Genomic DNA, 12,846 nt, shown 5'->3' with positions numbered 1-12,846 from the left:
AAAGAAATGAAATCTGATACATGCTGCAACATAAATGAATTCTGCACATTATGCTAAGTGAAATAAGCTAGATATAAAATAACAAATATATGATTCTATGTATATGAGGTACCTAAAAATGTCAAATTCACAGAGAAAGAAAGAACAGTGGTTATCAGAGAATGAAAGGAGAAAAGAATGGGGAGTTGTTTTTTAACAGAATAGTATGGAATGATGAAAAAGTTTTGAGTATTGATAGTGCAGATGGTAGCAAAACAATGTGTATTTATAGAATACCACTGACTTTGTAAAGTCTTTGGAATCTGTGAAAGCAAGCTGACATTATTCACTAAAACTAAACATACACCTACCTCATTGTCCATCGTCTTCATTCCTAGTTGTATACTCAACAGAAATGTTTACATATTCTCAACAAAAGGCAAGTGCAAGATTGTTCATAGCCCCACTATTTCTAATGGCGCCAAAAATATCCTAAATGTCTACCCACAAGACAAATATATTTTGGTATGATTACCAATAGAATTCCATATAGTTATGAGAATGAACAAGCTAAAATATCTGGTAATAAGGATGAATATCATAAAGAAAATCTTGAACAAAAAATATCAGACACAACAGAGTACATATTGTATGATTCCATTTATGCAAAATTCAAAAACAGGCCAAGGTAATCTACGTGTTAAAATCATGAGTAGTAGTTATCTTTTGGAGGGAAGTAATGACTGTACAAGGGACAGGAGAGCTTCTGAGATGTTGGTGTACTACAGAGTTTTGGGGGTTGGTTATAGGAGTATGTTCACTTTATCAAAATTCATTGAGCTAAACCCTTATATACTATATACATGTTAAATTTTAATAAAATATTACTTTAAAATAAGACTAAAATCAAAAGGGGGAAAAAATAATTGAGAATATTTACTACCAGCAGAGTAGTAGGCAATTTGGGCCAAACCTCCTAATGAGGAAAACAAGAAAAAGTGAGCAAGTTTTTCATTAACAGAAGGCATCATTAGGACTTCCACTCTCTGATCCAAGAAGTAAAAAGCATGGAAGTTGTCACTCCTATCTTCACAACAAGAATAAAGCTGAAAAGCTGAAAGTTGTTAAAAAGCAACAACTCTTCTTATCCATCAAAGAAGTGAAGTCACAGGAAAAACTGCTGCCCCAAAAGGTAGAGTGAGAGACAACTGATGTAATGGTTAATTCTATACATCAACTTGACTGGGCAATCAGGTGCTCTGGCACTTGGTCAAACAGCAGTTGAGAGTGTTTCTGGATGAGATTAACATTTGAACTGACAGACTGAGTAACACAAATTGCCCTCCCTAATGGGATAGGACTCATCCAGTCAATTTTGTCTATTCAGTCAGACCTGAATAATTATTAATATAATACATCACATCAACAGGCTAAAGAGGAAAAATAAGTTCATAATTTTATCAATAGATGCATAAAAAGCATTTGAGAAAATCTAGCACCCAATCATGACAAAAACTCTCAGTAAACTAGGAAGAGAGAACTGCCTCAACTTAATAAAGAACATCTATAAAAAACTTGCAGCTAATGCCAGAAGCTTCCCTGCTAAGATTAGGGACAAAGCAAGTTGTCCCTTCTTGCCACTCTTTTTAACATTGTACTAAAAAGCCTAGTTGATGCAATATGACAAGAAATGAAATAAAAGGTATAAAGATTGGGAACAAAGACATAAAATTTTCTTTGCTCACTGATGATATAATTTGTCTATTAGAAAATTCAAAAGAATTGACAGAAAAACAACAACAAACAAACAAACAAACAAACAAACAAAAAACCTCCTGGAACTACCAAACAATCAATAGCAGGGTTGCGGAAAGCAAGGTTAATATACAAAAGTCAATCTTTTTCTTATTTAACAGCAATGAACAATTGATGAATAACACTATCCAACTTCAAAACTCATCATGAAGCTACAGTAATCAAGACACTGTGGCACTGTTGAAAGAAAAAACAAATAGATCAAGGAAACAGAATAGTGAGAGTAGAAATAGACCCACACAAATACAGTCCACTTATTTTTGACAAAGGAGCAAAAACTCTACAGTAAAGAAAAAAAATAGTCTTTTTAAAAAATGGTGCTGGAGAAACATGCACAAAAAAGATGATGCAGACATTGTATACCCTTCACAAAAATGAACGCAAATGGATCATAGATTTATAAATGTAAAGTATAAAACTACAAACTTCCTAGAAGATAACATAGAAAATCTAGATAAGCTAGGGTTTGGCAATGACTTTTTAGATACAACACTAAAGGCACATTGCATGTCATAATTAAGTTGAACTTCATTAAAATTAAAAAGATATGCCCTGCAAAAGACACTATCAAGAGAATGAAAAGACAAGCCACAAACTGGGAGAAATCCTTACAAAAGGTATATCTCATAAAGGACCATGATCCAAAATATAAAAAATTTTTAAAACTCAACAATAAGAGTAAAACAATGTAATTTAAAATGGGCAAAAGATCTGAACAGACATTTCAAAAGCCTATACAAATGGCAAATAACCATATGAAAAGATGCTCAACATGATATGTCATTAGGGTATTGCAAATTAAAACAAGAATGAGATACCACCACACACCTATTAGAATGCCCAAATCCTAGAATACTGACAATAGCAAATGCTAACAAGGCTATGAGGCAACAGGAATGTCATTCATTGCTAGTAGGAATGCAAAATGATACAGCCACTTTGGAAGAGTTTGGCAATTTCCTACAAAACTAAGCATATCCTTACCATGTGATCTTCAGTATTTACCCAAATGAGTTGAACACATGGTCACACTAAAACCTGCACACAGATGTGTATATCAGCTATAATTGCCCAAACTTAGAAGCAACCAAGATGTCCTTCAGTAGGTAAATGGGTAAGTGAGCATGGTGCATCCATACAACAGAAAATCATTTAGCACAGAAAAAAAGTAAACTATCGGGGTACCTGGGTGGCTCAGTCCATTAAATGTCAGGTCATGATCTCGTGATTCATCAGTTCGAGCCTCGTGTTGGGCTCTGTACTGACAGCTCAGAGCCTGGAGCCTGCTTCAGATTCTGTGTCTCCCTCTCTCTGCCCCTTCCCTGCTCACGCTCTGTCTCACTCTCTCAAAAATAGACATTTTTTTTTGAAAAGTAAACTATTAAACCATGAAAATACATAGAGGAAAGTTAAATGCATATTACTAAATGAAAGAAGCCAATCTGAAAAGGCCACATAGCGCATGATGCCAATTATGTGACATTCTGGAAAAGGCAAAACCATGGAGATAGTAAAAGAATCATTGGTGGCCAGGAGTTAGCGGAGAAGGAAGGAACACAGAGGATTTTTAGGACATTGAAACTATTTTCTGTGATACTATTAATGGTGGATATGTGTCATTATACATTTGTCCAAATGCATGCAATATATAACACCAAGAGTGAACTGTAACATAAACTATGGACTTGGGGTGATTAATGGTGTGTTAGTGTAGATCTATATATACCACTCTGATGGAGGATGTTGATAGTGAGGGAGGCTCTGGCAGGGGTGGGGGCTCCATGCCTTCCTCTCAATTTTGTTATAAACCTAAAACTACGTACTCTAAAAATTAAAGTCTTTTTTCATTGAAACACTAAAAAAAAAAAAAAAAAAGGAAAAATCTTGAGAGCAGCCAGAGAGAAATGATGTATTATTTATAGAGGAACCCCACTGGGAATTACAGTCAATTATGAGGCATGGAGTACACCCTACTCTATAGAGACCATCAGGAAGTAGCACAATATTTTTCAAGTGCTGCAAGAAAAGAATTGCCAGCTTCAAGAAAAACTTATCTCCCTTTAGTCATACAAACCAGATATGTAGGTTTTTCCACTCCAGGCAATTCTCCAATTTCCAGCAGATACCAACCGAGTGTCCTACAATTTAACTCAATTCTGACACTAATTGCCCAGAGTTAGCACAGGCCCCACAGGTTAAGGGCTCATTCCTACATGATGGCTCCCTCACTCCTCCATTTCAGATACCAGTTCCATGTTGTCATCTTTATTTCTGATCAACCAGCTACAATTCAGGGGTTCCCATGACCCCCTCTTCATGTTTGATAATTTGTTAAAACTGCTCACAAAACTCTGGGAAACACTTAGCTTTACCAGTTTATTATAAAGGATAAAACTCAGGAACAGCTAGATAGAAAAGATGCATAGGACAAGTATAGGGAAAATACAGGGAGCTTCCATGGCTTCCCTGAGCACACCACTCTCCCAGCACTTGAATGTGTTCATCAACTTGGAAGCTCGCCAAATCCCTTCAGTTAGCATTTTATGGAGGCCTCATTATATAGGTATAATTGATTAAATTATGGCCATTGGTAATTAACTCAACCTTCCCATTGGTAGTTACCTCTCCCCTCCCCTGAGGTAAAACTCTCTATACTCTCTGCTCAATTTTGCTGTGAACCTAAAACTCCTCTAAAAAATAATGTCTATTTGGAAAATACACAAAAGACAATAGACAAAATTTGGGGAGAAAAAGGAAATTTTTCAAGTCCTCAAAGTAACTACAGAAAAGGACACATGGCCCTCTAAAGAGTTTCAGTTAAATGGACAACTGACTTTACAACAGGGATAATGAAGGCCAGAGGCAGCAGCATTACCTTCAAAATGCTAAAACATCTGCCAACCTAGAATTTTATAGTAGTGAAAATACTCCTCACAAACGAAAAGAAAATGAAGAAATTTTCAGATAAACAAAAACTGAGAACTTTGTCACCAGCAAATTTACACTACAGAAAATTCAAAAATGTGTTCTTCATGCAGGAAGATTCCAGAACAGCAATAATAGTCTTCAGTTATTTAGAATTAAAATACATAACAATAACATACACATTAAGCATTCTAATGTCTTTGTATTATAGAGTGGGTAAAAGCGTGAGAGTATTAGTTGATAAATCAAGGATGAATGTTATAAATTCTTGAGCATCCAGTAAAAGAGTAAATACCTCTCAAGCTAACAGAAGAAAGGAAATAGATACTCCAGCATCCCAAAAGAAGACAATATTTTTTAGAAATAGCAAAGTAAATAATTCCTTAAGGCAGGCAATAAAAGGCTGAGAAAGCAACCTAGCCTAGCAAATACTAGAACAGAATATACTGTTTTATCAGATACTAAAACAGATAGAAACCCACTATCATATTTGGAAAAAGGGGGAACAAACACAACTAAAACAGAAAGATAAAATTATTAAGTGTTGTGATAGTGCAAGAATGAATAGATAATACAATGTGACCAGTGGTAGCCAGGAACTAAAACCCATCATTGCATTCTCAAACATTGGTCAAGATCTGATACCGAAGTTTTTGTGAATCCATAGTAAAAATGTTTAAAGACTGAAAACGTGTTTAAGATTTTAAGAATGGAAATCAGCTTAATTGAAAAAGAAAAACCAGCCCTGCAATTTTCAGACTGGAAGGCAGACACAGATTAAAGCCCCCTGAAAAGTTAATAAGAAACAGTGTTGCTCCCAAAACAGTGTAGCAGTTGTAAAATGTCACCTCTTTGAATGATTATTGCTTTCTCACCAAACACACCCCCAGAGCTTCTCTGCTCTACCCATCTACTTCTAGGGAGGCCTAATTGCTAAACTCCCCTCACCACAGTGCCTAGGTGGCTGGGTCAATTAAGCACCTGATTTCAGCCAAGGTCATGATTTCATGGTTCATGGGATTGAGCCCCACGTCAGGCTCTGTGCTGACAGCTCAGAGCCTGGAGCTTGCTTCAGATTCTGTGCTTCCCTCTTTCTCTGCCCCTCCCCTGCTCATGCTCTCTCTTTCTCTCTCTTTCAAAAATAAATAAACATGAAAAAAATATTAAACTACCCTCACCTCATGCCAGCACCCAACCTTGACTAACCCACTTCCTCTAATCTTGCATCAGACACAATAACAAATCCAGAAGTTGTCCCTGCTTTTCTCAGACTCCCTTCAGAGTCCTTCACCTGGAGCCTAACCTTGCAAAGTCTCTTCTCTCTTCCCCTTTGTTGAGACTGGCATTCCACCATTCTTCTGGAACACACTCCCTCCTTGAACGTCAGCAAATCTGATTTTGTCAGACTCTAGGTTTGTTCCTGCAAGACTGGCTGATTCGTTTTTAATAACTTTTTTAAAAAGATTGAGCCTAGGTGACTCAGTCAGTTAAATGTCCGACTCTCGATTTCAACTGAGGTCATGATCTCACAGTTCTGGGATGGGCATGGAGCCTGCTTAATTTCTCTCTCTCCCTCTTTCTAAAAAACAAAAACAAAAACAAAAACAAAAAAAAAAAACCTTAAGACAATTCAGTCTTTATATTCTAATGCATCCAATGTATAAGCCTGCTTTGATTCTGAGATAATGTTCTCTTCCTCTTTGAGAGACTTAGAATATCTTATAGCTTATGAAATAATAGTGGCACTTTTTACTTTTGTAAGCAACTGCTTACTTACTTATTTTTGTAAGTTCACTGCTATTCAAAGGAACAAACTAATTAGGAAGAAAGAGGGAAAATAATGTGGTGTGTAAAAGGCATTATGACAGTTTAAAATTTTTTTTCAACGTTTTTTATTTATTTTTGGGACAGAGAGAGACAGAGCATGAACAGGGGAGGGGCAGAGAGAGAGAGAGACACAGAATCGGAAACAGGCTCCAGGCTCCGAGCCATCAGCCCAGAGCCTGACGCGGGGCTCGAACTCACGGACCAGACCGCGAGATCGTGACCTGGCTGAAGTCGGATGCTTAACCGACTGCGCCACCCAGGTGCCCCAACATTATGACAGTTTAGAGGGTAAATACTTTAAAGCATTACTCATGTCACTCACCACGTCAAATTCCAATTAAATATTTTTTCTTCTAAACCTATATTTTAAACACCAAACCATTGAAAAAGAGAACAAAACTAAAACTGATATCCAAACAGTAATGGATAAGCACTTTCCAAGCTTAGAAGCCTAGAAAGAAATTACTAATTTTTGTTAATTTCAGCTTTTAGGATGAGGATAATTACATTACTTGCCAAGCCTGGTTCTCAATGAAACCCAACTTGAAACACATTTTCTGGAACAGTATTCTATCCTAGGAATCATCACTGGGGCTATGACTCGTATGGCAAGTGAGGATATCCAAGGAGGAGAGAGGCCTGCTGTACTGAACTTATTCAGTAGTTAGGGACCACTGACCCACAGCCACCTGTACTGACCACTGCCTCTGAAAGTTAGACTCTTGCATGCAGGCCACAAGGACCCTGTTTAGAAGGAACTCTTTCAGAGCAATCAGAGCAGGCTCTATCAATAGGATATTCTAGAGGTTATCAAGTGGAGACTCAGACATCCTAAGAACAATGAAGAAGGTACTAAAAGGGTCAACCCTTAGACTGGTCTAATAAAGTCTCAGAGCTAGAAATTCAAACTATAAATTCATGAAATAATTACTTAGGAGCTAGCACTCACGTGGTAAGAGTGTTGAAGCCACAGGCCTTCAGCTTCAGCAAGCGGTCCCTCCAGTACTCCCTGGGCACCCGGAAATAGTGAATAGTGCCTGCTATGATCAGGAAAGGAGAGCCATCTAGTGTGAAGCTTGAACCTTCAACTTTCAGACCCACATTGCGATTCTTTATGTGGAAGGGAGTCAGGTAAGCTTGATTCATCCTGCAAGGACAAAGGAGGTGCATGAAGTCCTAAAGATGTTCCCCATGTGGCACACATTTTGGGCAAATCAGAAGGTCTTTCCTTCAGGGGCCTAAGCACACTTCCAGTGCAAAGAGAAACTTCCCACCCCTTCCCTCTCAAACATACCTGGGTGAGAGGTCTCCTCCAAATTGAGGCATTACCAATAACCCTGAAGACAGGCACAGAATGCCCACAGGTCTCAACAAGAAGGTCAGCATGCTAAACAGAGAAGACAGAACAGAAGTCAGACACCCTGGAGGCAGAGAAGGAGGCAGAGCTGAGTGAGGTCTTGGCCAAGGAGGATGGTGAGGAAGATAGAAGTGGCCTGACTGGAAGGCAGAATTCTGCATAGCTGTATCTTGGCTTCTGCACCACTTGGACTCACAACAGACAGCACCTTAAGGCCATGTCTACTGACTGGAGGGAGGGCAGCAGCACCAAGAGCATCTTGATAATAACTGGGTTTTCTGACACCAGTTACATTTTAAAGAAGAGCAAGCCTCAGTCGAGTAAGTTTCACAAAATAGAGGATAATCTCTGGGAAATTTTCCAGAGACCTTCTATTGTTAAGGGATGAACCCTAATAATGTGCTGCTTAGCAGAGAACTAGGCTGGAATGTAGGACTTCCTCTGTAGCGGGGTCCCAATTTCTATCCCCAACCCAATTTTCTACTTCTCTGCTACTGCAGGACACCATCGTATTAGCTCCCAGAACACACTCATCTTTGTGTGGCCCTTGGTCTTCTTTACACTGCTCACCCTGGGACAATTACTCTTTCCTTCAGATATTAAAAGTTCTATGAGTCCGAGGTAGGCAGAACCAGGGCGGCCTAGCAAAGCCAGGGTGGAGGTGGGGGGCGCACAGCTTCTAAGCCTGGAAGCACTCTGCATGGGGCATGGCTGTGTCCTCACTCCTCAGAGCAGCGCCTGAATTACAAGTGCTCAACAAATGTTTTCTGAACAAATGCAGCAGTTGCCAGACAGAATCAGTAAAACATCTTCGTTGCCTCCATAAACTTCATAAGCTTTGCCATGGGGCTTCATGAGTGTTCCGTTAGGCAGAGTCGAGAAGGTAGAACGCAACTGTTCTCTGTAGGGAAATCGGATGGAAAGTAGAATGGGGCTCAGGGATTAGAGAAGACAGACCGGGGAAGAAATGCGCGCACGACCCTCTGGACACCACTCGTCTCCTCACTGTGGGCGTGAAGAGTCCCGGGAGACCGAAAGAGATCAAAGGACGCTCAGAGATTTCCGGGGGGAAGACAGAAAGGACGGAGAACTTCGAGGGAACCTGAATAAAGGTCCTAGAGAAAAATTCAAGAAAATGAGAATACCCGAGGGGCCAGGGCTGCCCGGCGGACCCAGTGCTGGTCAAGAGGCCACAGCGCGGGAGGTGCGGAGAGGTCCCGGGGCTGTTGCGGGCGTGAGTGCTTCGGCAGTCACCCGGGCCGGAACCCACCTTACCCGGCGCCGAGGGGTTCCAACGCCAACTTCGCAGAGGTGGCTGGGCAGCAGCCGCCAGGCGGGGGACAGCGGGAACTAGCCGGCACCGCGCTCCGTCCCCCGGGCAGCCAGGACCTTGGACTACCTCCCACCTTCCGGTGCCCCGCCCCCACCGCACACGAGCCCTCCCCCAACCCTGGGGACCACCCCGCCCCTGCAGGTCTCCCCATCGCCGACCTGTTCTCAACCCAGCCCCTGACAGACCTTTCCACACAACCCGCTCCCAGCGGCAGAACTGCCCCCAAGCCTCCAAGCGCGCCACTCCCCTTGTAGCCCCTTTCCCTCCCCGGGTAGCTTATCCTCTCTCCCTTCCGCTGATCCGCCCCCACCCCAGACCCCTGGGCCGACCCGCTGGCTAGCAGACCCCTCCACGTCCACGCGCCTGGCGCCTGTGGGTCCGAAGCGCAGGAACCGCGGGGCGGAACTCTGAAGCTGCTGTGAGTTCAGCTGGCCCTCTCCGTCCCTCTGGTCCTCGGAGTCCCGGAGGCTGGCTCTGGCTTTCAGGGACTCCAACAGTTTTGTTTGTTTGTTTTAAGTTTATTTATTTTTGAGAGAGACAGAGACAGCGTGAGCAGGGAAGAGGCCGTGAAAGAGGGGGAGAGAGAATCCCAAGCAGGCTGCGCAGTGTCAGCTGGGAGCTCCATGCGTGGCACGAACTCACAAAACCAGGAGATCATGACCTGAGCCTAAATGAAGAGTCTCAGCTTAACCAGCTGAGGCACCCAGACGCCCCTGGGACTCCATCAGTTGTGACAGCTAACAGTTTCTGGGCACCCCCTCTGCGGAGTGCAGGGAATTTTCCATCCACCCCACCTCCGCAGACTTGCGGGGCTAACTTCCAGGGATCTCTCCCGAGACCTGCCTCTCCGCCTCTCTACTGAGTGTGAGATCCGCACAGGCGCACAGACTCTCCCTTTCCGCAGCCCCACGCTGAGCTACCTCCGGGGTCTGGGAGCCCGCGCAACCCAGCGATTGGCGAACTCTCGGCAGCAGCGGGGATTCATTCCCCACCCGCCTCCTACCGTCCCCGAGTGTCCGGGCTGGGGGAGGAGCTTCCCTCCTCTGCAAGCCGACCACCACTCCTCTCTCTGTGCTGCTTCAGCACGTGTTCACAAACCGCAGTTGCCCTGTTCCTGGGTGCTGAGGACACGGATAAGGAATATCCTCTTACCCCAGTAAGGAAAGCTTCTTAGCAAGGCCAATCTACATCTTGGGGGAGGTGGACCGTTTTCCTTTACCGTACCCACCCTCAAGCTGGTAACTTAACTCGGCCCGCGGCACTGGCCCACGTGGCCTAGGTGAAACTGGTCTACATGCAGATGTTCTGTACCATTTCAGCCCTACAGAATCTGAAACTCTGAGGCTCCGCATTCCGTGTTTGAGCCGCCAATTCCAAAGCACGCTAACGTGGAGCTCCCCTCTCCGCCCCTGCCCTTTTCTCCACAGCAGAGCCTGGAGAAGACCCCCAGGAGGCAGAGTAGGTAGGGGGTTAGAAGTACAGGTAGCGGAGCGTCTAAATTAATTTCACCAACGCAGACACACCTGTGTGGTTGCCATGGCCCTTCTTTCAGCTTTTGGGGTGGGCAACCAGGCTCCCTCTTGGATGGGAGACATAGCTGTATTTATAATTCTCACGGATCAGGACCTCCTGGGTGGCTCAGTAGGTTAAGCCTGGGGCTTCAGCTTAGGTCATGATCTGGTGGTTCATGGGTTCCAGCCCCGCATCGGGCTCTATACTGACAGCCCAGAGCCTGGAGCCTGCTTCGGATTCTGTGTCTCCCTCTCTCTGCCCCTCCCCTGCGCGCTCTCTCTCTCTCTCAAATATTAATAAACATTAAAACATTTTTTTTTTTTAGTTCTCACAGCTGGATCTATCCACAATCCAGATCCAGGCTACAAGAGTCGTTAAACTCTCCCTTTTATAGCAAATTTATCTGGAACTGAAAAGAGAACACCACAGATGTCCTGCAAGCTGCATTCCCCGGTGGGTTAACTTCTCCAGAGGTGGCGGTGCCTGCGGTGTCTACATTTTTTTTTTAACGTTTATTTATTTTTGAGACAGAGAGAGACAGAGCATGAACGGGGGAGGGGCAGAGAGAGAGGGAGACACAGAATCCGAAGCAGGCTCCAGGCTCTGAGCCATCAGCCCAGAGCCCGACGCGGGGCTCGAACTCACCGAACACAACATCGTGACCTGAGTTGAAGTCGGACTCTTAACCGACTGAGCCACCCAGGTGCCCCCTGCGGTGTCTACATTTTTGAATAAGGCTGTATTTTACTGCAATCTACTCTTGACTATATTGGTGGATCTTTCATGGCTCTGCCTCTACCAGTAACCAACCGGAACTTCGATTGATGTCCAGGAGCTTTGCAACTGATTCTTTCCCTTTCATATTACTTTCTTTTTTTTTTTTTTTCTGAAATTTATTGACAAATTGGTTTCCATACAACACCCAGTGCTCATCCCAAAAGGTGCCCTCCTCAATACCCATCACCCACCCTCTCCTCCCTCCCACCCCCCATCAACCCTCAGTTTGTTCTCAGTTTTTAACAGTCTCTTATGCTTTGGCTCTCTCCCATTCTAACCTCTTTTTTTTTTTTTTTCTTCCCCTCCCCCATGGGTTCCTGTTAAGTTTCTCAGGATCCACATAAGAGTGAGACCGTATGGTATCTGTCTTTCTCTGTATGGCTTATTTCACTTAGCATCACACTCTCCAGTTCCATCCACGTTGCTACAAAAGGCCATATTTCATTTTTTCTCATTGCCATGTAATATTCCATTGTGTATATAAACCACAATTTCTTTATCCATTCATCAGTTGATGGACATTTAGGCTCTTTCCATAATTTGGCTATTGTTGAGAGTGCTGCTATGAACATTGGGGTACAAGTGGCCCTATGCATCAGTGCTCCTGTATCCCTTGGATAAATTCCTAGCAGTGCTATTGCTGGGTCATAGGGTAGGTCTATTTTTAATTTTCTGAGGAACCTCCACACTGCTTTCCAGAGCGGCTGCACCAATTTGCATTCCCACCAACAGTGCAAGAGGGTTCCCGTTTCTCCACATCCTCTCCAGCATCTATAGTCTCCTGATTTGTTCATTTTGGCCACTCTGACTGGTGTGAGGTGATACCTGAGTGTGGTTTTGATTTGTATTTCCCTGATAAGGAGCGACGCTGAACATCTTTTCATGTGCCTGTTGGCCATCCGGATGTCTTCTTTAGAGAAGTGTCTATTCATGTTTTCTGCCCATTTCTTCACTGGGTTATTTGTTTTTCGGGTGTGGAGTTTGGTGAGCTCTTTATAGATTTTGGATACTAGCCCTTTGTCCGATATGTCATTTGCGAATATCTTTTCCCATTCCGTTGGTTGCCTTTTAGTTTTGTTGGTTGTTTCCTTTGCTGTGCAGAAGCTTTTTATCTTCATAAGGTCCCAGTAATTCACTTTTGCTTTTAATTCCCTTGCCTTTGGGGATGTGTCGAGTAAGAGATTGCTACGGCTGAGGTCAGAGAGGTCTTTTCCTGCTTTCTCCTCTAAGGTTTTGATGGTTTCCTGTCTCACATTTAGGTCCTTTATCCATTTTGAGTTTATTTTTGTGAATGGTGTGAGAAAGTGGTCTAGTTTCAACC

The 12,846-nt window shown here is 43.0% G+C and overlaps 1 protein-coding gene across 1 annotated transcript in view; it reads right to left on the bottom strand.

Moving 5' to 3' along the window:
- LOC122484217 (beta-galactosidase-1-like protein 2) overlaps positions 1–7,932 on the bottom strand; it is a 54,043-nt gene extending 46,111 nt beyond the window's left edge. Inside the window, exons 1-2 of the mRNA XM_043582220.1 lie at positions 7,841–7,932; positions 7,496–7,693 (exon numbers count right to left, since the gene is read on the bottom strand). Of these exons, the coding sequence (XP_043438155.1) occupies positions 7,496–7,693; positions 7,841–7,932 (290 nt within the window). The remainder of the gene's footprint in view (positions 1–7,495; positions 7,694–7,840) is intronic.
- Positions 7,933–12,846: the final 4,914 nt, after the last annotated feature.

Source organism: Prionailurus bengalensis, chromosome D1 (assembly GCF_016509475.1).
Source record: "Prionailurus bengalensis isolate Pbe53 chromosome D1, Fcat_Pben_1.1_paternal_pri, whole genome shotgun sequence".
Classification (NCBI taxonomy): domain Eukaryota; kingdom Metazoa; phylum Chordata; class Mammalia; order Carnivora; family Felidae; genus Prionailurus; species Prionailurus bengalensis.
Note: the sequence above shows the minus strand (reverse complement) of the source record. Positions and strands in the feature narration are given on the sequence as shown.